Source organism: Myripristis murdjan, chromosome 17, assembly GCF_902150065.1.
Source record: "Myripristis murdjan chromosome 17, fMyrMur1.1, whole genome shotgun sequence".
Lineage (NCBI taxonomy): Eukaryota > Metazoa > Chordata > Actinopteri > Holocentriformes > Holocentridae > Myripristis > Myripristis murdjan.
Window position 1 is genome coordinate 25,115,547 of NC_043996.1, and position 26,548 is coordinate 25,142,094.

Below are 26,548 nucleotides of genomic sequence, written 5' to 3' on the forward strand. Positions count from 1 at the left end.
GTTATTAGTGAACATGACAGGACTTTATTACTTCTATAAAATTTTTCGAAAATTTTCATTTTGTAATAGAAAATCAAAGCCATTGAGATTGGTCAAATGCCACAAACATGTGACCTGGGATGTAGAGCGATCTTTGCTGATTGGCTGGGTGAAGACCAAATGATTATTGAACTAACTGAGACAGGGGATGGGCCTGATATGTAAAATTTCTGAAATTACCAAAAATAGTCACTTGCCCTATAAAGGGTTAAGATGTTTTTCTTTTTTTTTTTTTCAAATAAATAATAAAAAAAAAAAATCAGCAAACTGGATGAGATAAACCCATATGTTTCCAATGCCAATCAACTTGTTTCGAGATGTATTTCAGATTTCAGACTGAATGAGACTAAATTACTTGTTAAAATGGAGATATTTTTCCATTGCAAGACTGAATACTGCCTTTTGATAACAGTGACACACAAGATGGATATCCCCAGTACCCATTTAAACAGGCAAACCGTCTTAACTGATTTTCCATGCAGGGATTACAAGATGGATTTCAAAATCTGATCCACAATTACTTCAATCAATTGATTCAATCAACCTACAATTAAATAATATTTTGAGTCATTATGAGCCACAGAGGACAATGGTCAGCTCAGCCGGGTTACACTGCATTGAGTTGAGGCTGTGAATTAGTAAAATTTGGTGTAGACACCAAAATCAGTTGGGCTACATTCACTTTCTGTGATATATCAAATTACAAAACTGTATCATTCAACATAGATGCTACAAAGATATTTCCATTTTTTTCATTATTGGAAATGACAAGAATAAACAAAGTACAATTAAATTTCTATAAATGCAACTGAAGTTCCTTGTGAGTCCGCTGGTGGGTGCGGAGGTTACTCCTCTGAGTGAACCGCTTGCCACACGTTTCACACATGTACGGTTTCTCTCCTGTGTGAATTCGCTGGTGCATCTCGAGGTGGCTCGCGCGATCAAAGCTCTTGCCACAGAACGGGCAAATAAACCACTTCTCCCTCACGCAGCGGGCCTTCAGAGCTTTCTGAGCTGCGTCGTGTCCATTGGCGTGAAAGGAGAACCGGCCATCTGGGTGCCGGGAGGACATGCACTCACTGTGTGGCTGTTTCTCTGAGGGAAGCCTGACCGTCAGCCCCCTCTCTGGGTGATTTATCGTGTCCATAGGCTGTCCTGTCTGCGCCTGACTGAACCCCACGGGAGTCCTCGTCATGTTGTCCCTCATTAACTTATCAATGTATCCCATCTCTGACGGATTGCCATCAAGACTGTCCAGCGCGCTCTGAATGAGCTGGATTTCGTTGTCCAGATTTTGTGAATACTGCTCGGGTCCAAAAAAGCAGTCCGAGTCCTCTGTGGTGTCACTGTCTCCGACCGAAACAGACGACCAGTGCTGGCTCTCTCTTTCCTCCATGACATCAGGGGGTTGATGGTTTGGATCTGTCGCGGCGTTACTGCTGTGCTCTGTGTCTAATGACTGCTCCACAATCTGGACATCGTCCTCATCCTCCTCTTCCTCCAGTTTGACCGTTAACTCTTCATCATCTCCACTGTCAGCTATACTGTGCGGCTCACACTGTCTCTCCTTCGTCTGTGCGGGTGATGGTGGTGACTGATTCACCGGGGTGTCCGCCTTCTCTCTTACATACTGCTCTGAAGGCATCCTGTGGCCTGGATCCATCATGGACCCTGGAAAGACAGAGCAAGTTCACTGTTTAACTAGATATATCTCTTTTGATCATAATTTTTCCAGGGAGAAACAAGAGAAATAAATATAGATGCTCTAGATTTGTAACATGCAACAATCCTCACATGCAGCAAACAACTCAAAAGGTCAGATAAAAGTGCAATATCAGACTCTGGTCAAACGGCTCTGTCTCGACTTTGTGTCAAAACTAGAACACATCAGTCCAAAGCTCTTCTCGCCTCCCCTCTCCATTACGTGGTTACCGCCTGGTTTACCTGCCTGAACACCTGTGCGATGGAGCGGCTCCAAATAGTTCAAATTTCAGCAGCCAGACTGTGGAGTCACACGTCAAACCAGTCTTGGCGTCATTACACCGGCCTCCAGTTTCTCTCAGAATTCATTTTAAAAGTGCTCTTAGTCACATACGAGGCTCTGAGTGATCTGGCGCCGGATATATACAGTGGTGGAAAAAAGTTTTCAGACACCCCTTGCATTTGTGAAATATTGCATTAACAAATCACTCTTAGGTCTTCAAGTGAAATTTCTTTTAGTCCAGTCACAGCCCAAATACTAAACAAATCCTAAAAAAGCCATTAAAAACTTAAAATTGATTGGTTCCATAAAAATACATAAGAAATTCTGAGTACTGGGTCATTTTGGTACCAGTGATGAAGGTCGTTCTTTTCATTAAAAGACACAATTTTTGTTGCCAAGCTTGGTGTCTATATAAAGCCAGCACATTTTAAAGTTCTTCAGACACAAAAATGGCTAAAACAAGGAACCTAACGCAGGAAACACGCCTGAAGATAAAGATTAAACTGTCAAGAATTTAGTTTTGTTAGTTTTTCTTGTAAACAATAAACAAAAAAATATAATTTGTATTTGTTTGTATCTGTCTAATGCAGCCACACCTTTTGAAACACAAAAAAGATTTTTCCACAAATATTTCATGATAATATTTGAGACGGTGAGATTGTGTAAAATTTTAAGGGTGTCCAGAAACTTTTTTCCAACACTGTACATATAAAGGAGCCCCTCATGTCTGCCAGTGTGGGTCCTCTAACTAATTCAGCGTCCAAAGGGGTGGTGGAGCCTCTGGACCAGCCTTCCTCTGAGCATCAGGTCAGCTCACTCCATAAAGTCTCACTTTGAAACTCACCTCTACAACACGGCCTTCCCTAACATCTGACAGTATGCATGTTCCTCCTTCATAGATAGATAGATAGATAGATTTATTGTCATCGTTTGAAAAAAACAAAACAAAACAATGAAAAGCAGTTTAAAAGCCACTGAAGTCTCAGTTGAGTCAGAATAATAAAAAAAAATCATTCACACACAACAGAATAATATTCTGTTCTATTCATTCACTAGTCATTTGTGACTTTTTGATGCTAATGTTGCTCATGTGCAAATGCATATGTTTAGCTCTTGCAACTGTACTTTAATGTTGACATTGTTCTGCTGCTATTGTTTGGACTGAATGAATGAATGAATGAATGAATGAGTTTATTTGTCATTGCACAACAAGTTACAACGAAAATGAGGATTGCTACTTCAGCACAATGTATAAAAATTAACAAATAGATATTAAAAAAAAAAAAAAAAAGACAGTATAAACCAACACAATGACAACAACAGCAGCAACAACAGGGACAGTTAAAGGTGCATCGGTATAAAGTGCAAACTGGCAGTGTAAAGTGCATGTGATGATGGGAGAGGCGGTTCATGTGTGAGTGTTCAGTGTTCAGATGGCTGTGGGAAGGCTGTGGACATTTCTCAAATAAAATGTACTACTATGATTTAGTGCTGCGCGGTATACACGGTATGACGGTAGAAACGATATAAATTGAGCCACGGTAGAGATTTGTGCTCTACCGTGGTATCGTCGATGACGTCATCGCATCTGCCACTGTGAAAATGGCCGCAAGCACAGTGATGGCGGAGAAGGAGGAGCTGGTAAAAAAAAAAAACGGTGCCACATCCGTGATATGGATGTGGTTCAGGTTTAACAGGGATGCAAACAGCGCGCCGAAAAGCGCAACTCGCTTTTTTCGTGGCCATTTAGGTGACTTGTGTGAATCCTGCAGACCCGATGAGTTTGTTTTTGTTTGTTTTTTTTTTGGGACAGAATAACAACTGGACCGGCACCGCACGAGACAAAAGGCAAAGAAACTTTCCAGGCTACAGCAGCACACTGACATAGATTGTGTAACAAAGCGAAGAGGTGCCACTCCGCACTAGTTTCACTGGCTTACAGCAGCACACTGGCTTAGCTTGTCTATTCAGAGAAGCGGTATCACTTTTGTGAGAATTTTTGTACTCCTAAATCCGTACCTCTCTTGTTCTTTTACACCATAAATGCACAAAAAATTACATTATATCTTTGCTTTTTTGTTGTTATTGTTTTAAAACAATTTAGCCTTGCAAAGGGTCTAAAAAAACCCATTTAGAAACACTTCCATGATAAGTTTTACACTGCAACATTTATACCGCGATATATACCGTTACCGTGAGGGATGCAATTTATACCGTGATATGAATTTTTGCTCATATCGCCCAGCACTACTATGATTATTATGTGTATTTTTATGTGTTGCAACATATAATAATACAAATTTCCGACTGTCTCTATGGTTAGAAAGTTAAACTAGATAAACTAAACCACCTGGGTGTGTTTGATCTTCATGTTAATGTTTAATATGGTGTATTACTGTATAACTGGGGGACGTGATGCTGCTGTTTGGATGGGTGATGAGCAGTCATCCTTACCGTCATCAGTGGGTGGCAGCAGCTTCTTGTGTTGCTCCGTCTTGGAGGAGGAGGAGGAGGAGGAGGAGGAAGAAGAGGAGGAGGACAGGGACGAGCCCGGAGCTTTGGAAGCCACTGCTAACCGCTCGTTTTCACTTTCCATGTACGCCAACTTCCTCTTCAGCTCCTCAATTTCGCTCTCCCTCCTCTGCACCTCCACCTGCACGAAAGCCAAGCCGTCCTCCCACAGTTTACTTATTTCTACAACTGCCGCCTTGGCTAGCATGTCCATGATGGAGGTTAACTTGCTCTGAAAAGCCACGCAGTCGGCCATGTTTTCCTGCATCAGCATCTCAGCCGGCTGGCAAGTCGTGAGCGGCGATGTACCATAAGTTTGATTCACTTTACACCGCGTCTACACACTACAAAATGTCAACTGGTTCGCCGCGGTAGTTTACATCACAGTCGGCACTTCCGTACATAGAGGGTAAAACAGGAAAAACCAGTGGTCAGGTGACGCGTAATGGACGGTGTTGGCGATGGGACAAAAGCGCTCAGCGAGAGGAAAACGCGAACGGATTACAGTACCAAGAGCCGAACAAATACTGCAATACAATAAAACAAAATAAGACCGTATTAGACCCATGAGAAAGACCTGATACGTGAACTATCTTGTTTTGTCTTTATCCCTCTCTCTTTTATATTGTGGCTGACTGTATTACCTTATGTTGTCATTATTTTTTCCAAATCCTTGTTTATCTTTTGTGCCTTTGCTCTGTTTTTACACTTATGGTAAATGATGCTAACTGCATTCTGTTCACAATAAAGCTGATTTTAATATAATCTAATACCCTGTAGTGAGACAAGGTTTTTTTTTTTAAATTAAAAAAAAAACAAAAAAAACAAAAAAGCACTTTCTCTCCATTTTTCAGGGTGTACCATGTTTATTGGTCCATTCTTTCATCAATACATGATAATATCTATTACCATGAATCCAAAACACAATACAACGCCTTATCATATTAACATTGGTTTGTATAGGATGACTTCTCTACAGGTCCTGTCAGTCTTAGATCAGGATGAATGTGTATGAAATCATAACGGAGCGTAAACTCAGTGCGCCGTTTTCTGATGGGACTTGAGACTGGAGCGCTGCGTGAAGCATTTCCCACACAGCGCACACTCATAAGGCTTCTCCCCGCTGTGGACCACGGCATGCCGGATGAGGTTGCACTGCTTGGTGAAGCTCCGGCCGCACTGGAGGCAGCTGAACGGCTTCTCCCCCGTGTGGCTCCGCAGGTGCTCCTTGAGCTGACTGAACCTCATGAAGCTTTTGCCGCAGTACGTGCAGCTGAATCTCTTCTCCCCGACGCCGGACCTCCAGGGCGTCCTCATCCTCCTCACGAGGCCAAAGCTGCCGCGGCTGTACCCATTATAGGATGAAGTTGCCGGGTTTGGCGCCATCAGATCCTCGTTTTCATTCCTCGTGTGCGGCACCGAGTCCCTGAACTGATGATGAGTCGGTTGTGGGATCAAGCTGCTCGGAGCGATCGAGTTAATCTGAGATAAAGTGTCATGTGCTTCTTCTGACTGTGCTTTCTTGCAGCCAAATGCTTTGGCTCGCCTTTTCACCCGTGCTGCACTCACCACAGCAGGCTGGGGCTTCCCCGCTGAGTGAATGGACGCTGCCACGTCCTCAGGTATAGGGTGACTCAAAGGCAACACGCTTGGAGATGTGAACATGGAGGGAATCTGTTCATACTGCTGCGTGGCGTACGAGAAACCCGGATCCCCGGCGTCTCGGCTCGGATTGGACGACCACAGCTGTGCATCGGCCTCCTCCATGATGAATCGGTGGCCAGGAGCGAGCGGGGCCACGTTCTCATCCGGCGCTTCCTCTTTCTCGTGTTTCACTAATAGCCCTGCGGCTTCGTTTTGGTTTCCGTTCGGCTGCTGCTGCTCTTGGAAGGCGCTGTAGGTGTCCGCTGAGGGAAGCAGAGCTGCAGGGCTGGCTGGGTTCCCTGCTGAGTGATAATGTCCCACAAAGCCCTCAGCCTGGGCAGGCGGTCTGTCTTCAAAACACGGCGGCTGCCCGACACCAGAGGCTACAGAAAACACAGGAAAACACAACAGCATCACTTCACTGTAACATAAAAAGCCAGAAATGTCAAAATCTCCAAGCAATGACGAATAGCAGCGGCACTGAGGTCCATTAAAGAAGTAGCTGTGCAGGATAATGGATAATATACTGTATGACATATTGGCAAGAAAACAGATATATCTCCTTTCACGTTGCCCTACAGCCACACCACAACCTCATAACACAAGCCTCATAACTGTCAAAACACTGTTATGTTGTGGCTGTAGCTCTATTCATTAAAGTCCCCATGAAATGACTTCACATGATTTCTACTTCCTGTAAAACAGAGCATCTCAAGCAGTGACATCATCCTGCAATAGTGGCTATAAATTAACATTTCAACCAATGAAGCCTTCACAAATCTTTACCACGTTAATGCAAGGCAGGATGAGTGGGATTTTCCTAAAAAAAACAAACAAAAAAAAAACAAAACAATGCAATAGATTCATACAAAAATAATCCCTCTCAGTCATCACTTATGAGCCACTATCAGTGTGTGTTGGTGTGTGTGTCTGCAGAGACCCTGCCCTCTGCCTGGAGTTTCTTGTTTTTGCTGAGCTCGGGACTCTTCTGGGCGTCGGCCTTTGGGCAGCTGGGTGTGTAGCTCCCAGCCAATCACAGCGCAGCACAGAGCCAAATCGATAGCACAACATCCAATAGGAAACTACAAAAATTGGAGATGCAGACCGCAAAAAAGGAACTATAGCGAGGCAAAACGCCAAGCAAAGTGCTCATTCACTTCTATGTTTGGCAATGAGACTCATAGTTAGTGCTGCGTTGGACTGGACTGCATTTTATTGAGAGCTGTTTCCACTATTCTGTCCCCCCTCATGTATATAAATGAGAAGGACAAAAAATTAGAAACACCTCTCAATATAATGCAGTCCAGCACAAGACCTCTGCAAACTACAACCTCAATAATAAACACAGAATTAAATTTACATTCTCCACAACGTCAACACAAACTGAACATTATAACTTTGTTGAAGGTAGAAGTTGAGAGCTGTTGACCTGACTGCATTAGACTGGACAGGTGGACCTGATAAGTGGACACTGAGTTTATATTATCCCAACACTCAGCATATCACAAAGTGTCTAAAATCGCAGCGCTGCTACAGGAGGTCACAGCCACTGCCGAGGCCCTCAGCTCCAACATGGCCGTGTGTGAGCGCGTGTCACCTGACCAGGGCGGCCCCGTGCAGGACTTGCATTTTGTGTGTGAACTTCCACTCCAAAGTGAGAACCAGAGGGCGAGAGAGGGAGTTTCTGTTGTGCATCGGAACCGTGTACAAGGGTGTGGGCACTTCCTTTAACTATTAAAGTGTGAGTGTGGGAACGTTAGAGCAGGGCTTCTTATTAGGAGACGCCTTTTGGTTTGTGGACTCGGTCTGATTTCACTTTTAATTTGTTCTTATTTTGCCGGTGTGTTGTGTGTGTGTGTGTGTGTGTCAGGGGGGTCTCTGTGTGACTCACTCAGTTTGTCCTGTGGGTTGTTCTTCCACACGTCCCTCGGCTGCAGACTCCTCTTTGATCAGCCCGGGGTCAGCTTTCAGCGGCAGGCCTCACGTCTTCACACTGCAACAGTGTGTGAACACACAGCAAACCTCCAGCAGCGGCCACAAAAACTCGTAACTTCCAGGTAACACACACACATACACACACATCTAGTGGAGGGTACATTTAGCTGTGCAACAGCTGGTTAATTCTTGATGATAACACCGTCACAGTTTATGCTGCAGTAAAGATGATCAGACAGGGCCGCCTCAACAAATTACAATAAACCCTTATGAAAATTAATATAGTAAATACAGTAAAACTTCCTAGATTAATAGGAGCATGATACTACTGGATATATAATATATGAAGTATGGTAATATCACTCTCTATACACTCTATAAACTTTGTATTGTCCCTTTAAGGATATTATACCGTCGTGAGATAAAAGAGACACTACAGGCATTTAAACATATTAAAAGCTTTTTTGAAGTTATGATTATTTAATTGGATTCTGATATTGATTTTGTATCATAGTATTTTTGTTTGTGGTTATTCGCTTTATTGTGAGTACAGTTTAGATTAGGTCAACGTCTGATTTCCCATAGCCCTGAGATGGATGTCTTTAGGAATATTATTTGTAAAGAAATAACACAACAACAACAACAGCAACAACAACAACAACACTGCTGTAAGTTACAACAGAAATGAACAATCACTTCAGGTATTTATTATTTAATTAATTTTGTTGTATTGTATTTATTTTTGTTTGTTTGTGGCTGTTGTGCACTTTATCGTGATTACAGTTTAGATTAAATTACATTACATTTTCCACAGCCATAATTTCACCTTTAAAATTATTACATGTGATCAAATTGTGTGGGAAAAGAACTGGTGTAAGTTGCAATAGGAGTAATTTTTTTTTTTTTTTTTTGCTGTGACCTGAACAGAACTAAACAATAACTTTATTTTAAAATTATTTATCTTTATGTTATTTCTTGTATGTGTGTATTCTCTGATATCCCACAGCACACACACACACCTGTCCGGGCTGGTCCACTTGTCTGTCCCAGGCCGCCGCCTCTCTCTCTTTGTTCAAAACGATCCTGACCAGAGGTGAACATCTGTCTGCGGCCGGGGGGTAGAAACCTGGAACAGAGGCACAACACACGGGCAGGTTAGCTCCAGCCCGCAGCCCCGGAGGACCGTCCGCCCCGCAGCGCCTCGTCCCTCACCTCTCCTGCGGGCTCTGAGCCGCGTCCTCCGCAGCTCGGCCTCCAGCAGCTCGCTCTTCCTCCGCAGGGAGTCGATGTCCCTCCGGCTCTGGCTGATCTCCAGCCGCAGGACGGCGCAGCTGGCGTCCACCCGTCTGTTGATCTCCGCCAGGGCAGCCTTGGCCACGATCTCCATGACGGACACCAGCTGGCTCTGGAAGCTGCAGCTCTCCATCTTGCTCCTGTCGCTCTCTCTTATTTCTAATTTATTTATACAAAACGAGAAATGAATAAACCCGCTCTGTGCACCGCCGAGCTCTCACTCGTTCAGGACAGATGCGGCTAATTCACACTCACTGGGATGTATTAGATCTTTCTGAAGTGAGGAAGATGTGTGTATGAGTGTATGTGTGTGCGTGTGTTTCTCTGTGTGTGAGACCTCAGCAGCAGCATCTACTAGTGTCGACGTATCGAACAACGTCACACCATTACCGTAAAGCTCAGACTACATCCGCAGCGCGAATTTGTGGCGTCGCGACCAAGAATCATTTTCACACTTGGTGCGTCTGTTGATTTTTTTTTTTTTTTTTTTTTTTTTGGTTAATCATTAGGTCTGTAAAATGTAAATAATAATAATAATAATAAAAAATAATAATGGCAAATTCTCATCGGCAGTCACCAATGCCCAAATGTATCCCAAACCAGTGGCCTAACTAAACTAAACTAAACTAAACTAAACTAAACTAAACTAAACTAAACTAAACTAAACTAAACTAAACTAAACTAAAATAAAATAAAATAAAGTAAAATAAAATAAAAATAAATACTACTGCTAATACTACTACTGATACTACTACTACTACTACTACAACAACAACAATAATAAAATAATAACAACAACAGCAACAACAACAACAACAACAATAATACCAATAATTATTAATAGAAAGAAAAGAAAGAAAGAAGAAAAAAAGCTAAGCCAATCTTATTGTTTAAGTGATCTTACTGAAGCTGGGCTTTTTGGGATAGACCTGAAAAATAAAATAAAATAACATAAAATAACATAAATATAGAAATTAAAACATATAGTATAACAAACAAGAAGCAAGCAAATCTAGTATCTTAGTGAAGTAGTGGGCTTTTTGGGAATATGCCCATGGGCTTTTTACTAAATGATGACTAATACATTAATGATTAATTGTCTGTTGATTGACTAATCGATTGACTACAGGGTCATAACAGCCTCACTCTGCAGGCGGCTCACATTAAAACAGACCTGTAATGACCCTTTCAGACAAATACCAAACGAAAAGTAAGGCATCCCTCCTTTCCTTTGCAATGAAAATGTTTCCACACAAATAAAGACTTTGCTTTCTTTCTTGCTGTGGCCCTCTGGAGAGAAATGGCTGTTGCAAGAGCTTGATTCACCAACGTGTTACAGCAACTGAAATCTCCTGCCTGTGAGGGATTGCCCACATACACACAGCCACAGGGCACTTAGAGGTACTAGTTGTGGTACTTTGCAGTAAAATGTGGTATCTTGTAGTTCTTGGTAGCTCTGCATGGTAGTTTGTGCTGATTGGACAATTAAAAGAAAATGATACAAACAGATTTGTCTCTTTTTGAAACTGTCCCAAATATAAAGGCATGGTCGTGCTCTTCCTCACTCTGGGGGTAAAACATGGACACAGGCCTTCACTTCGACAGATACAGACGATGAAGGAAACAGAAGCACCGTGCAGATACACTGAAACTGATTTCCCTATTCAATCAGCAGAGGCGGAGATAATATGGGCCGCATGCAGCGAGAGCAAGCACAAAAGAAGGAGAGACACTCAGGAAGTCAACAGGGGAAGTTAGTGGTTCTTGTGTCACCATTTTTATGCTGCTACTTGCGTGCGGTGCAGAGTGAAGGTAGGAACATTCGCACTCGCCTTGTTTTCACCCCTTTTTCCTTTTATTTCCACCTTGAAGCTCAAGCCTAGGCTCGGAGAATGAAGGACGGGGGGCAAAAAAGGTGTAGAGGCAGGTTGTCAGAGAGACGGGGCTGCTGGGGAGTTAGTTAGGTATGTGTGTATGTGGCTGTATGGTTTCTGACAGGCTTGGAGAATGCTTGACTTCCGCTCGAGTCAAAGGGGCCGCAATGGCCGTCACAGGCAAGGCAGGGAGGCAGAGAGGGCAGAACGGGCTTGAAGTGGCCTCTGCCCTCCGGCTCCAGCTGACGTTTGGGGTCTTGGTGTGTCCGGCAGCCCACAGAGGGAACATGGAGCGATTGCAGTAAAGATTCATTGGTTTATTCCCTGAATAGAGAACTAGGGAGTCAAGGGTGTGGCCTGATGTTCGAACATAAATGAACGCATCAGGGGGGAAGTAAAGAGACGTATATGCACACAGGATTCACTTGCAGGTCTCCGTTTGATTTAGGTAGAGTGTGTGTGTTGAGGGTGAAGTGGCTGTGTGCACGAAGACAAACTTCCTACATTTTGTGACTTTGCAGGGCGTTCGACACGTGGCAGAATGCCCTAACACTCCAGCTGCCAGGAGAAAGACTGATGTGCAGCGCGACACAAAGTGGGGAAACAAGCAATATGCTTTGAAACGAAACGGAAAAAACAACAACAACACAGTGAAATCTCAGTCAGCACATTCATCCGTCACACAATCACACACACACACACACACACACACACACACACTGAACAGCTCGGCCTGGATGTGAGCTGAGGCCCGACGGGCAGAAGAGATGCGGAGAGTCCGGAGACGAGGAGGGAACAAAGAGAAGGTGTTTGGATGTGACCTGCTGGAGCACCTGACCGCCTCCTGTCAAGAGGGTAAGTCATCACCCTTCCAACGATACAGCGATATTAAATCCAGATCGCGATATGAGACTACATATCGTAATATCGTCATATGATAACTCTTGCCTTTTGTTGGTTTTAAAGGTTGTTTTGCAGGTAAAGAGCCATTTTCCGACTAATTAGACTAATCTACCTGTTCTACTATTTGCCTTTACCTGCTCAGTCAGATCACTAATGATTGGTTATGAAAAATATCTTGAGAGTAAATACTTTATCAAAACACAGATAACGATCCCTACAATATCGTCACAATATCGGCATTTGATTTTGTCTATATTGCCCAGCCCTACTGCCTTCTATTTGTATTTTATTCTATTCTATTCTATAAATTTTATTCCTGCAGGGATTATTTTCACAGCAGGCATAAACACTAAAAGCCACATGCTCTCTACATGTTTATGGTATCAGATATCATGTAAATGCTACCAAATCCATCCCAAGCTGAAATGATGGTGCTTAAAAAAACAAACAAAACAAAACACAAATTCACCACTGTGCTTGAAAATGTTGTCATTTTTAAGATAACGGCTCAAGATGGATTGTCAGAGTGTGTGTTGCACTTTTTGGCGTCTCGTTTTGGAATGAAAGTTTTCATTTGGATGGAAACCAGTCATCATTAGATCCTTTTAATCCTTTGAAAGAGTCCATTCTCCTGTTGCATATCCCTTAATGGTCCATTTAGCTGCTATTTATTCCTTAATAGTCCATTCTACCATATTGGAGTTAATGTTATTGTAACATTTCGCTTGGATTCTCCTCATTTTCATGATTCTCTCCAGTCATTACAACCATTATCCATGTCCCCTCAGTTCCTCAGGTCTTGCGAAGCTGCAGTGAGTTTATTGAACAACATGGCATCGTGGATGGGATATACAGGTTGTCTGGTGTGTCCTCCAACATTCAGAAACTGAGGTAAATTGTGTGTGTGTGTGTGTGTGTGTGTGTGTGTGTGTGTGTGCGTGCATGTGTGACTGTGACTGAATCTGTGTGTTTATCTTTATATATGCAGATCAATGCACTTTGCCACAGGGTTTGGAAGATTTGTTTGTGTTAAACATGCAAATTTCTGCTTGCCTCCGCCCAGGAGTGAGTTTGACAGCGACGGAGGGCCAGATCTCAACAAGGATGTGTACCTGCAGGACATCCACTGCGTCAGCTCCCTCTGCAAGGCCTACTTCAGAGAGCTGCCCAACCCTCTGCTCACATACCAGCTCTACGACAAGTTTGCAGTGAGTAGCGCCCTAAATATAAAAATAAATGCATTATTTCTTCCCCTTTGTGTTCATGGAAGCAAATAAAAAGAAAAATGTGAAGTGTAAATGAGGGATTTTAGGTCTGAATAGTGCATTAGGAACACACCTACCAGCATAACAACTATAGGAACTTTGTTACTATAGGAAGCTGTGGCCATCCAGCTGGAGGAGGAGAGGCTGGTGAAGATCAGGGAAGTGCTGAAAGAGCTGCCGCAGCCGCATTACAGGTACAACTATGCACATGTGCCCTCCTCTGCTGCATTCACACTGGAAGGTCTGGTTTAACCATGGGGTGGATGTACATGGATCCAGGAAACCCTGATGGAGAGAAATACCTTTGAACACGAACTGTAACTCTATAATTTATATGAAGGATGCTGTACAAATATAACAGTAAAACCTATAAATATCATGCAGGTACCACAGGTTAAACAAATAAGAACAAAGTATCCCTAGTAGTTAATAAAAATTAAAAAACATCCTAATGCATAATGCACTTACTGTATATATAACTTATTTTTACTTATTTTTATCTATATTGTAATTTATCTTTTTTATTTTTTTGTTCTTTATTATTACATGTTTGCACTAAAAGGAGCTGCTCTTAATCTCATTGTACATGTGTATAGTGACAATAAAGGCATTCTATTCTATTCTATTCTATTCTATGACAGGCATCCTATAAACCCCTACAGGAATATAATACTGATTTTTTTTAATTTTTTTATTGAGGATACTTTGTCAGCACATCGTTTTTGTCGTTTCAAAAACTGGGACAATTTGGTGTCAGATGATGTGAAAAATACCCTACCATTTTGGGGAACTTGAAAGTTTTTTTTTTTTTCATAATTTTGTGCACTTTTTCCCCCGGAGAGGCCAAAGTCTTTTTCTTTCAGTCTGTTCAGTCTTCCGGTGTGTTTTTCAGCGGTTTCTCTCCTTTTGCCCTTGTTTGCGTCAGGACTTTTGGAGTTTCTGATGCGTCACCTCGTCAGGATGGCCTCTCACGCCTCCGAGACCAACATGCACTCCAGGAATCTCGCCATCGTCTGGGCACCCAATTTACTCAGGTTAGTTAACGTCACTTACACAGATAGACAGATAGATAGACAGATATATATATATACTGCATGCTGTCAAAGAGCCCTTGAGCAAGACACTACACCACTAGCTGCTCTAGAAAGTGAGCACAGACATGTATGTGACAAGACAAATCAATAAACATACATTTCTTTAAAATTATAAATTTAAATGATGAATGTGCTATACAACTCCCCATTTTGATTATTAATGTTTCATTTGTTCATTCCCCTTTTTCTTTCCTGCCTTACTTCATCTATTCCTTCCCCTTTGAATCCAACATCCATTCATTCCTTCATTTTGTCATTCATATGCCTTCCCTCTTTCCTTCAATTCATCTATTCTTTCCTGCCTTGCCTCTGTTTTTTTTAAAGCTCCAAACACTTGTAGAGTCATTTGCCTATCAATTAATCAGTCAATTAGTTAATGACACTTCAATGATCTTGTGTGTGTGTGTGTGTGTGTGTGTGTGAAGGTCCAAGGACATCGAGGCCTCCGGCTTCAACGGCACAGCGGCCTTCATGGAGGTGAGAGTCCAGTCGATTGTGGTGGAGTTCATCCTCACACACGTCTCTCAGCTGTTTCCTGAGCAAGGTAAAACACACACACGCACACACACAGACACACACACGCCCAGGCACATGCATGCAGATACCCACAGTGAGTATCACTTACGTCTGCCAGACTCAGGTGTATCCCGTGAGAGGCGGAAGTCCCTCCCATCTCCATCCCCCATGTGCAGTCCGGAGGAGCCCTTCTTCAAATCCGCTCCCTCTCAGTCTCCAAGCAGCTTCGGCAACATCAGTCCAGGAGATGGCCCTCTTCCCATCAGGCCCTACCACGCTATCATTGAAGGCACCGACAAGTAAGAGCAGCTCTCTATACAGTATCTATGTGAGACAGAGCAGATCTGCATGAAACATTAAAGCTGCAGTGTCTGAGTTATATATATTATTTTGAATGAATTATTCTAGGAAAGTGTCAGACACATAATCATGGGAATTTAACAGAGCCTGAAGTGATGTCTTAAAGGAATACTTCAATATTTTGGGCAAAATACCCATTTTCACGACTTACCCAAACTGAGACAAGATGGTCAATACTATTTTCACCTCTGTACATCCACTGGTTTGGTTCCTTCAGGTAGCATTTCACGTTAGCTTAGCATAAAGACTTGAAGTCTATGGGAGTCATTAGCCTCGCTCTGTCAAAGTGAAAAATAAACCTTTTTAGAGGATTATAAATATGTTAAAGTAATGCCTTGAGGTGTTATAGAGTATACTACCACAAACACCTGGGGTTGAGAAATCTTTCCTGAGTTTCCTGCCTGAAAATTTGCCTTAAAGGCCCATTCTGCTGCATTTTTCTCAGCAGCAAGGTAGAAATGCTGACTTTCTGACAACTCTAAAGTGCAATAGTATAATAATGCAAGTCCGGTTCCTATGAAGACTCTCACATTCATTTATAGAACGAATCAGAGCCACATCGTATCCTGCGTCTTTGTAAGTGTCTCTGCCTTGTTCACTCCAGGAGGAAGGGATCTCTCAAGGGCAGGAAGTGGATGTCCATCTTCAACATCGGAGGACGATTCCATGACCCACGACGGAGGAACAAGAACTCAACCAAAGGTACAAACCTTATCCCCAAAAGAAAACCCCTCGTTACGCCTGCCTAGGTCACGAAATTACATTTTTGTTGTAATAAGTTATGTTTCCTGATCCATCCCATATATTTGCTATTTCAATATCACTTCCAATCCAGAGAAAATTTCTTATTTTCTATCAAGATACACGGGAAGTGATTGCTATGTTGTTAAAATGTTTTTCCCAGCTCTATTTTATAAGTTACAGTTGATCATGGTGGGATAAAGATCAGACTTAAGATGATGTTTAGAGTTTTCACCAACTTTTTTAGGCGATAATGATGACAAGCCATGGCTTTCTGCTTTCTCTCTGATAGAGCAAATTTCACACTGCCCTGTAATCTGTTTCCTCGCTTCATGCATATATTATATTTTAAATTTATATTACTTTTATTTCAGATAAAGAAAGGCATGCTTTGAGACCCGCCAGAAGCATGGACTCCCTTAGCCCATTCTATCCAAATGAAGGTACTGCTCTTATTTTTTAATGGTTTTCTGTATGTAAATATCTTTTCCAAATGAAGCACACACTTTTAGACTCTTGCAGAGTAAATTATGATAAATGATGAATGTGGAACCACATGCTGATCAGATTCCTTTATCAGATCGGTTTAACCTGCTCGGAGATGGAGAACCATATTGGTGGTGTTGAACGATTCAGATAGGCCGTTAAATAATATATTTAAGGTTTCAAAAACGTTGCTGTTTAGTTTATTTTAGTTCAGTTTATGTTACTTTACCTTGGTGCAAAAAATGTATGAAAAGACAAAAAAATATATTAAAAATGTGAAACAAATTTAAACCAATATACATAGGTGGTCCAAAAAAAGAAAATAAAATAAAATTGCACAATTGTACACAATTGTAGCTAAATCAGAAAATGATATGTGTTTTGTTAAGAAAATATATGAGAAAAGTGTGTTTGCCTTACATTTAATTGATTTGATTGACAGATAATCCATTCTTTAGCAGCAACTTTAAATTATTTCTTGCAACAAAGGAAAGAGAATAACTTGTGTAGCTGTGATGTTCTGTGATTGCAGAACCATCATCTGGTACAGCAGGCAGATTAAAACAAAGGAAAAATATTGGATGTAATATAAGATATTGGTTTGCTCCTCCAACCTGAATCTGGTTCAGGTGCAGGTACATAAAGATACTGAAAATGAAGCTCCAGTTCATTATTCATGTGACATTTCAGTCCAAGACCTTCATTGTACAGTCAAAAGCTAATAATTATAAACTTTAGATTATTTTTATTTATTTATTTATTTTTAGCCCAGGTCTTATTTATCTCTTATATTCCAGGTTCCAGACACCCTGCCCAGCGCCCTCCATCATCCAACATGTCCAACGCCGCCCCTCCCTTTCCCCAGCCTGCCCCAGAAGGTGGAGCGCCTGCTGGTGGTGGTTTAGGCAGCAGCGGATATGCTGTGACCTACCGCAGGGGTACAGGTGTGGTGGGCGGGGGCGGGGGCACCCAGGGCACCTATCATGTCATTGACCCTGATGGGTCAGGGACCATGGGCAGCGAGGGTCAGACGCACCAGTCCAGATCCCCGGGTCTCTCGACTAAAGCGGGCAGACGAGCCGCCATGCACATCAGCGGGCCGCACCTGGTCACAGTGCCCTTACATATCACCTCCAACCTGGCACTAGGGGTGCTGCAAGGAGGCGGAGGGGACCGGGTCATCCACTGCGGCAGGGATAAAGATGAAGGGGACAAGGTGGAAAGTAAGGAGGGAGGAGAGAAAGTGGAGCAAAGAGAGATTGAAAGGAGAGAGACAGGTGAGAAGGTTGATGCAGTGGAGGATGTGAAAGAGGACAAAGATGATGGAGGGAATTTGAGAGAGAAGGAGAAGGAGGTGGAAGGGGAAGGGAAGGTGAGCGAGGCGGAGGAGGGTGGGGGTGCAGAGGAAAAAGGTGAGGAGGTGAAAGAGGAGGAGAAGGAAGAGCGGACACCGAGAGAAGACGGTCCAATGGAGACGATGCTGGTGGAGGGAGGTGGAGGTGAGAGAGGAGAGCAAGGTGCCAAGCAGCTGAACTCCAACACAGAGGAAGACGCTGACAGAGACTCTGACAACAATGACGAATACATGGGTAACTGTTAATATCATTTTTTTCTCATAATCTATGCCCTCCCTTTGTCCAAATGACTACATCAGCCAAAAACTAACCATTTTGTGTCATTTTCTAACCTTGGGCTGTGTTGAATGTGCCACAAAAAGGTTTTTATCGCACATCTCACAGAGAAATGAAGGCTGCAAACACTGTAGCCACATCACGAAGGAGTTAATCAGCGACTCCAACAAATGAAACAGAAAACAACATGAAAATGTCACTTTCAAATTCTCAAACTCTTTGTGCAGAGTACTCCAAGTCTTTGTTCCCTTTTAATGTTCAGTATGTCTCAAACCAATGTGGTTCCACTGAAAAAAAAAAAAAAAAGATAAACCATTAAAGCAGTTCCAGAAAATGGTTTATGACTGAGCACCTGTGTGCAGCCAGCCAGCAAATTCACAGAACAGAGTGTGAGGACCCAGGAGTCCCTACACTAGTCATGTTTCCATGTTTCCATACAAATTTTGTGTATATTTTACTGTAAAAAAAAAAAAAAAAAAAAAAAAAGTGTATTTCCCACATGTTTATCATCATTAAAGCAGCAGGACATGCCTAAAGTCTCTTCTGCATCATCTTATCTTCAAATAATCCATGCCAACTAATTTTTTACAATTTTTTTTTTTTGTGAAGTCCTAGCCAGTGTTTCCCCTCAGATTTTGGATGCACAAAATTCATATTTTGCATAAAAATAGTTGGATACAAACTCCTGTTTTTGGGTTAGATATTCCTTTAAATACAGTAATGCTGTGAAAAAAAAAAAATTGGACAACATTTATCGAAGGAAAGAAGATCATAAGGTGCATTATTTGACACAGAGACTGGCATCAGTGCCCCCAACACAACACCTGTCAGACAAAAAAATATTCACTTCATCTGTCGTCTGGTTGCCATAACTATTGACCTTTACATTTCCTAATACTGGTTTCTTGTTATTTGTCAATCCAGGAGTTGAGCTTATTCTAATGTTGTTGTAATGTGTCTCTCTGGATGTAATGTCAGGTCATCTCTAAGCTCAGCCCGTCTTCCGTTTACAGAAATGAAAGGGGAGACGGTTGCAGTGGCAGTGCCACATTCCCCCGTGGCCGAGATGAGTGTGTGCGAGCCGGATGTGTCTGACGTCCTCAACTCCACTGAGGTGGACGGAGACGACCAGGAGCTGCTTGGATACCTTCAAGATAATTTTGACTTCCTGGACCATATGGACTGCAGCGTCTCCAACCAGGTGTGTGTGTGTGTGTGTGTGTGTGTGTGTGTGTGTGTGTGTTGATTTCTCTGTAAATGGCACTAAAACGTGGATTTGCAGTATTTGCTGTGGCTGTGCAAAAACCCCTCAACTCCCATTTTGGTGATTTTCATGTTTTCAGGATTACATGGTTCCTCTTTGCTTTGTGAAACCTTTACAGAGGGTGCTGGATGATGTCAGAGGTGCACTGTGGTTAATCAGAAAGCAAGGCTGATTTTCTTATTTCCTGTAAAGTTGGCATTTCGGAGATACATGTTTTTTTTTTTTTTTTTTAACTTGGCAGTGACCATTTTTAGATTAGAAATAATTTGTAATATTTATCTCTCCTGGAGTATAAGACGGTACGGTTTGCAGCATAGGACAATATAATTTGTTCCAAAAAGTGCAACCTATTTGACAGTGATTTAATATACTTTTCCATCATTTAAGTGAATAATAACTTACATGACACTATCTGAATTCTCCTAAAGTGTAAGACCCTGCCAATGGTAGCTTCTAGGAGATCAACTGTGAGTCACAAAAATGAATGAGCAGATTGGAGATAAGAGATAAGCCTAAACATAGACAGGGCATTGCAGGTAAGCTGTATTAATTAATTAATGGCATCAATGAATTTAACTGCATTAAACTAAAAGACATAAATAGGATTAATGACTCCGACTTAGGCCTGAATCTTTACGAAATTGATTGGTTTGAACTGAATCACGAGTCTTAAAAGAAAGAGCTGACAGTGATCTGACAGAGCACTGTGAACTCCAAAAGCTCTTATCTAATTCTTTCACATTTCATAAGAAAAAGGATAGATGTAAGATTTTGGCTAAAAGAACCCAACGAATTCAATTTATCAGCTCAAATTATGGTTTACAAACTCAGATCAAGCTGAATTGTTTGAAAAAAAAAAAAAAGAAGAAAAGAAACGTCAATCTTTAATTGAATCATCAGCAAGTGAATCGTCAATCGAATTGAAATCTCTTGTAAGACAAAGCTTCACATCCCTAACTTGAGCTGCTACTTGGTGCCGAGATCAGATGCCAGAATTTACCATTTAGCCTTCTGGAGATGTCTAAAAAAAAAAATCTGTGAGGGGAGGTGCTTGATAACTTGATAACACCAACAAACCTGCGCTCACAAACTTCATCCTGTAACGTTTAGATCACATGACAGATCAGTGGCTGCCTGCCGGTCCTTTGGTTTCATGGTGGTGTAACAGAAAGTCCCTGATCATCAGCATTTGATCAGTCAGTGCAGGTAGTTTTACCCACCAAGTCTTCAAGCTGCTGTGGATGCACAGTTACTAAACAACCTTGAACACGTGGTATGCAGTTTGGCTAAGATCTCCTCAGCAGTGCAAGAGACAAATTTAGCTTCACACCAGTCAGTCTCTGGTGATTGGTCAAAGTATCTGCTCAATCCACACGGGGAAAGTCCTCACTTCACCGGGAAGCAAATCTATTAACACCAGGTGACCGACATCTTTTTTCATGTGCTTTGTGGTCATCAGCCACTTTATTAGCTGTCAAGTCTTAAAAAGGGGACCCTGAGGTCAAAGTCCTCACCACTCCAGGTTGAGATAGTTCTGGATTTGCAGTGGCAGAGGCAAAGCGCTGATTCCTGCGGGCAGGAGGCTAAGGTCCAGCAGGCTCCTCCGTATGACCGCCCTGCACAGGTGACTCAGCTCACACGGATCCCGAGAGCGGTTGCGGGGGATACAGTCTCTCCAGTCCTCGATCAGTGGTTTCAGTCCATATATGATCTGCGACTACAAGGACAGAGGCATGACGTGGGTGATGTGACGTCCTCCATGACTCTGTCAGAGAGGAGCCTCAACTTGTGTCTTAGAGATTGTATCGTCCCATTCTTGGCTTCGACCCACCAAAATCCAATCAACCAGAGCCAGTCGCCCACCTCACATACTCTTACACTGTCACATATCACCAGTCTGTGATGTTCAAAGCGTTCCAAGACTGTGTGAAGTGTTGTGGTGTACTTTTTGGTGTACCCATTTTGCCTTAATGTCCTCCTCTACTCTACTGAGTTTAGTGATTGCTACATTCCCAGAATGACTTTCAACACCTCCCTGAGAAGCTGCATGAACGTCATGCATTCAGCTGTAAGTCATATGTTTGTAGACGGAGAGAGTGCTAAATGCTAGCACACTGAGAGCAAGAGAGTGAGAGCTGTTCATTTGAGGAAAGTGACCTTTCCTCAAAATGCCTTATGGCTGCAAATACATCCTGGTCTACTGCTGCTTGCTCTTGCAGACAAATTGGTACCTCTGCCTCTTCCACAATGGATTTCTTTCTGAATGATTGTTTAATGTCAGCACAAAATGGAGAGCTGAGCGAGAGACCCTTGCTCTTCGGACTGATGACACTAAAACCTGCTGTTTACCACTGACGCTTAAGACAGCTGTAAAGTTTCTGCAATCATAGCACCTTTATAGGTCCTATGATATCTTGGCATGTCCATGTTGTTTGGCCAATTACCCACAGGACACAAAAACTACACCATCAAACTGTAAAAGGGCTCCAGATATAAAAGGTGCATCCACCAGAAGTTTTTAACAAAGCTAAAGGTGTTTTAGGGGGGAATTTTTCCCCCTTAAAATTTCTCAAGCTTTCCACAAACCTCAATTGTCTCCAACAGAAACACAGGTGAGCACCCTGAAACAGAGGCGCCATTGCAGTCGTTAAGCTCCTGTGTCCCAAGTTTCATAGGAGAGGTTTTCATCCTCCCACACATGGGGGGTAAAACAAGGGATGGCGTGATGATGTAGATTGGGTCTCCTTTCTCTCTCCAACATCCCATACTGCAGCAGCACCTTCAGCACATCACAACTGGCGGTTTTTTAGCTGCATGCATCAGAGGGGTCATCCCAGCCACGGGGCTGTAGACGGGAGTGAAAACACTCTGAAGAACAAATCCATGAATCTAAAAGTCTCTGAAGCTCAGCTGGATCAGTCGCCCCTACCACGGCCCTCATTTCTACAGAAATAAATGTCAGTTTGTTTAATCGTTCTAACACAGAGTTAAAAATGCACTTACAGGGCAGACAGTCTTGCAGCCATGTGTAACCCTTTATCTATTCTGTTATTTAAATTCAGTAGTGTTTTGTATTTAGTATATCAGTCCTTGTCCTCTGATAATATTTATCATATGTGACTATTTTATAAGTCCTCTATACTGTAATAGTAAGTATTAGATGGATAAATGAAGGTATTTTATTCTATCCTATACATGTATCAGGCTTCATCATGAACAGGAAGGTGGCTGTTCTCTGTCTGTGGGACATGTTCCGAGTTGGGACATGATACCTCCATGTCAGGGCCAGCGGGTCCCTCTGGCTCTGAACATGCGCACATATGATCTCCATCACTGTCCTCACGTTGCGCGCGTCGTTCCTGCGCACGCACACCGAGTGGAGGATGATGTTGGTGCACAGGTTGATGAACTCCAGGTACAGCTGCGGGCCCATCCCGACATGAGCGGAGCGGGCAAAGGACACGAACTCGCCCATAGCCGCCTCCAGCTGTTCTGCTGTGATGTTGTGGAAGAGGCGGCCCAGGATCCTGTAGAGTCCGGGCTGCTGGGTTGTGGGCTGCCGCGCCCAAAACCTGCCACCCGGGCGTGATGTCAACACCCGAGCCACCAGGGCGAACACGTTTTCATGGCTGTGGCCCTCTGCAGTGTCCCTGTTGTTCATGGTGGAGGTCTAATGACTGAATCTGTGGTGGCGACAGGTTTAACACCCGAACTGTCATAAAGGAGTTCTAAAGTCTTTGTTGTGCAGCCTGGAGCTCAGCGGACAGTCACTGTGTGGAGTTCCACTGAACACAACATCACACCTTCTGCTTTGTAAATGCTATTTAATGTAGTTCTGTATATGCTTTCACACAGAACTTTTTTCTGTCTTCCTCCTTTCCTCATCCTCTCTTCCCTGTCAGGTGCATGAGTTTTCTGTGGAGCCTCCTGCTTATGAGGATGATGAGTATGAAGTCATGGAGCAGCACAGCACTTCCATGTACCCACCAGATCTGACAGAGCTGATGCCTCCCAGCCCAAAGACGCAGCCTCCGCCAGGCTTGGACGCAGACGCTGAGACGGAGGCCCAGTTAAACTCACACAGGCCGCTCAGCATCGACGCACAGGGGCGACATGTGAAATCCCTGAGTTTGCCTTACAGGAGTGCACCGTTCCTCCCAGCCCAGTCCTCCTCTGAAGAGGATGATATGGGTGATGACAACGATGAAGATGATATAGTGATGAGGAGGACGAGGAAATGTTTTATAAAAGTCTTCCAGCTAGTTACATTTTTGACAACATGACTTGGCCTGACTCAGTTATGGATGCAGGAGACGTCTCCTCGCCTCCCCCACAATCTAACACTGTTGACAGACTTCCTGCTGACCAATCACAGAGCAGAGAGCCCGAGCCGCTGGACACTGAATTCTCTGTGTGTAAAGAACAAGTTATTGAAAATAAGGAGCAGAGAGAAGTGAAAGATGAAGAGGAACTGGAGAAGAAGGAGCACGCAAAGGGGGAAGAAGAAGATAAAGTTGACCAGGACTCAGACCAGGAGGAGAAAAATATGCAAACACAAAGGTAAGATTGATCAATTGATAGATTTAATATTAAGTGACATTGTATACCTCACATGGCAACATGTGTTAAAAAAGATATTGCTAAATGAACTCAGGTATCACATAAGTGCATTGCTGTCAATCCCAATCTTTATTAATAAACTGTGTAAAGCTGGAATTAATCTTTTCTGAAGCATATTTCACGTCTTTCATAATTACCTGACCACATGACATGACTGTAGCCCACCATGTAAGACCAATAATTTTTTCACAGAAATGATACTGGGCCCCCCTCGCTGCTCTTGCAAACAATACAACAGATTTATGTGGGTCTGGTATCTTTAATGTGAACCTTTACACACCAAATATTAAAGAAAAAAATACATGAGTTTCTTAATTGATATCATAAAATTGTCAAATTAATTTTATTTTCAATTTCTTCCAAAATTGCATAACTGGAGTAAACACCATGCATATAATTACACATCAAAGGGTGTTGCTACTTGAATCTTGTGCAAATCAGCACACTGACATGCAAGCAGACAGGTTTTTTCTCCATGCCTGCTGTCTTTCTAAACTGTCTTTATCTGTCATCCATCTGCAGCTCAGGGATACAGGAAGATGTAGTTGATGGCAGCACTGCAGAAGACGATCCGGGCGACACAGAGAAATCTGTCACCTCAGATCCATCAACAACTTGCTGTGTGGAGCATCCACCGCCAAGGACTGAGAGAAACGATGAAGCTGGCATTAAGGTCGAAGAAAAGAGGGAAGTGGTTGAGAAATACTGCGACGATGGTCAAACCTCTGCAGGTCGCTTCGATGATGCCGCAGACACCACAAATTGTCATGCTGTTTCTTGTTTCGAGGTTTCCAGACAAATATCTGTGAGGGCAACAGTTGAGGAGGGAGAGAGTGATGAGGGAGATGAGGGTAAGGTAGAAGGTGAGATAAATGACAGCTTTAGAGGTAGAGAAGAGAGACAGGGAATTCGACCTGAGATGCCTGAGGAAGCGGTTGGAGACAGAGAGGAGGATGAGCATGAAAACCAAACGCAGGGAGGCGGCACAGAGCAGGACGATACACTCTGTGGGATGAGCTGCGAAGTCTGGGACGAGATTCAAGAAGCGGTATGTGAACTCATAGAAGATGAAGAAAGTCAGACTGCAGGTGAAGGTGCCACCGGGGAGAGAGATGTGACAGGAGATGCTGTCAAAGCCGGGGAGGAGGAAGAGCAGATGGAGACAGGAAAGGCGGGAGTTCTTTGCAAAGAGAAAAAGACCTCAGAAGAGGATGATGTGGCAAGGGAGGAGGAGGAAGAAGACGTGATCATCAGGACAGAGGCTAAAACAGAGGCTGTGGAAGAACTGCTGGAGGCACTGGTGATTGAAGAAGATGATCTAGAGATGCAGCTTGATGTAGAGATTCAAGAGATTAATTTGCCAAAGAAAAGAAGTAAAGAAGAAGATGGAGAAATCCAGTTGAAGCGTGCCATAAAGGAGGAAGAAAGATGCAATCGCCCAAACACAACAGGGGGAGCGGGGGATTCAGAGGAGCAAGAAAAAAGAGAAGCAAAGATAAGAGGAGTGCCTCAAAAGAACAACTTCAAACTTTATCAAGCGTAGACGATAAGAGAAAGGTCTGAAAGAGGTCAAACAATCAGACGAGCTTCAAGAGTGAAGAGAGCGACAGTGGCCAAGGACTTTGACAGGGGTGGACAGGAAGCTGTGGCCTCCAAACACCAGTTCATAAAGTTTACCAAGTAAAATCAGTGCCGCCGTGCCACCCAAGCCGCAGCACTGCAGACTGACTGCACTGAGCCTCCGGCAGCAGCAGCAGCAGCAGCAGCCAGCAGCAAAGAGAGCGGATGATCTGATGCCGAAAACTCTCTGAGGGTCACGACAGAGCAGGACAAGAGCAGCGACAGAGAGGCGAAAGCAGAGAGGGACAAGGCGTCGCATGGGAGAGCAGGGAAAAGAGGAGCAGGGGAACATGAGAGCGCGAGGGGAAGATGGGAGCGACAGGTGCTCAAGGGAGGGGAGAGGGAGAAGCAGGAGGAGGGGGTATGAAGGCGTCGGGATGCGGGACACCACCAGAAACAGTCCCCTCAGCATGTGTTTTGATGAGGCCGTTGCCATAGCAACCATGAGGCGAGGGAGGGAGAAAGAGAGCGAGAAGGAGAGGGAGAGGCAGTGGGACTGGGGACATGAGATACAGTAAAGGGGCATTTTGTCTGTATAGGCTACTGAATCAAACAGAAACTGTAGATACTGATTTTTTTTTGCATTTCACATGTAGCATAAAGGATGTATTTTTACTGAAGTATTTTTTTTTTACTGCTCTGACTGATTGAGGATTTGTTTCCTCCTCAGAATTTTCATTTCCAACTACAGTATTTTCTACCTAGTGCTACCGAGAGGTTTTTTTTTGTGTGTGTGTGTTACTTGCACAAGCCTGATGAGCTGTTGAG

General features: G+C 43.2%; 3 protein-coding genes across 5 annotated transcripts; 1 reads left to right on the forward strand and 2 right to left on the reverse strand.

The window, feature by feature from the left end:
* Positions 1–216: 216 nt before the first annotated feature.
* On the reverse strand, positions 217–4,967 carry LOC115375149 (zinc finger protein sens-like). Its single transcript, XM_030074503.1, has 2 exons — positions 4,478–4,967; positions 217–1,710 (listed from the first exon to the last, which is right to left on the reverse strand). The coding sequence occupies exons 1-2, from the start codon at positions 4,806–4,808 to the stop codon at positions 836–838; spliced, it is 1,206 nt and encodes a 401-aa protein (XP_029930363.1). The 5' UTR covers positions 4,809–4,967; the 3' UTR covers positions 217–835.
* Positions 4,968–5,387: 420 nt separating this feature from the next.
* Positions 5,388–9,805, reverse strand: LOC115375151 (zinc finger protein 135). 3 transcript variants are annotated; one of them, XM_030074509.1, is made up of 5 exons: positions 9,662–9,805; positions 9,326–9,565; positions 9,133–9,239; positions 8,070–8,171; positions 5,388–6,561 (listed from the first exon to the last, which is right to left on the reverse strand). In XM_030074509.1, the coding sequence occupies exons 2-4, from the start codon at positions 9,537–9,539 to the stop codon at positions 8,139–8,141; spliced, it is 354 nt and encodes a 117-aa protein (XP_029930369.1). In that variant the 5' UTR covers positions 9,540–9,565; positions 9,662–9,805; the 3' UTR covers positions 5,388–6,561; positions 8,070–8,138. The 3 variants fall into 3 exon arrangements, with proteins under 3 accessions (XP_029930369.1, XP_029930368.1, XP_029930367.1); XM_030074508.1 differs by having other exon boundaries at positions 9,662–9,803; XM_030074507.1 differs by having other exon boundaries at positions 9,326–9,782.
* Positions 9,806–11,135: 1,330 nt separating this feature from the next.
* Positions 11,136–26,306, forward strand: LOC115375333 (rho GTPase-activating protein 30). The gene is given in 18 exon segments (XM_030074752.1): positions 11,136–11,218; positions 11,802–12,135; positions 12,972–13,074; positions 13,247–13,391; positions 13,560–13,641; positions 14,374–14,482; positions 14,968–15,086; positions 15,177–15,357; positions 16,023–16,120; positions 16,534–16,602; positions 17,443–18,234; positions 19,290–19,477; positions 23,443–23,752; positions 23,755–24,100; positions 24,683–25,699; positions 25,804–25,853; positions 25,856–25,955; positions 25,989–26,306. Coding segments are annotated over 17 exon segments (4,107 nt in total). The 5' UTR covers positions 11,136–11,218; positions 11,802–12,047; the 3' UTR covers positions 26,299–26,306.
* Positions 26,307–26,548: the final 242 nt, after the last annotated feature.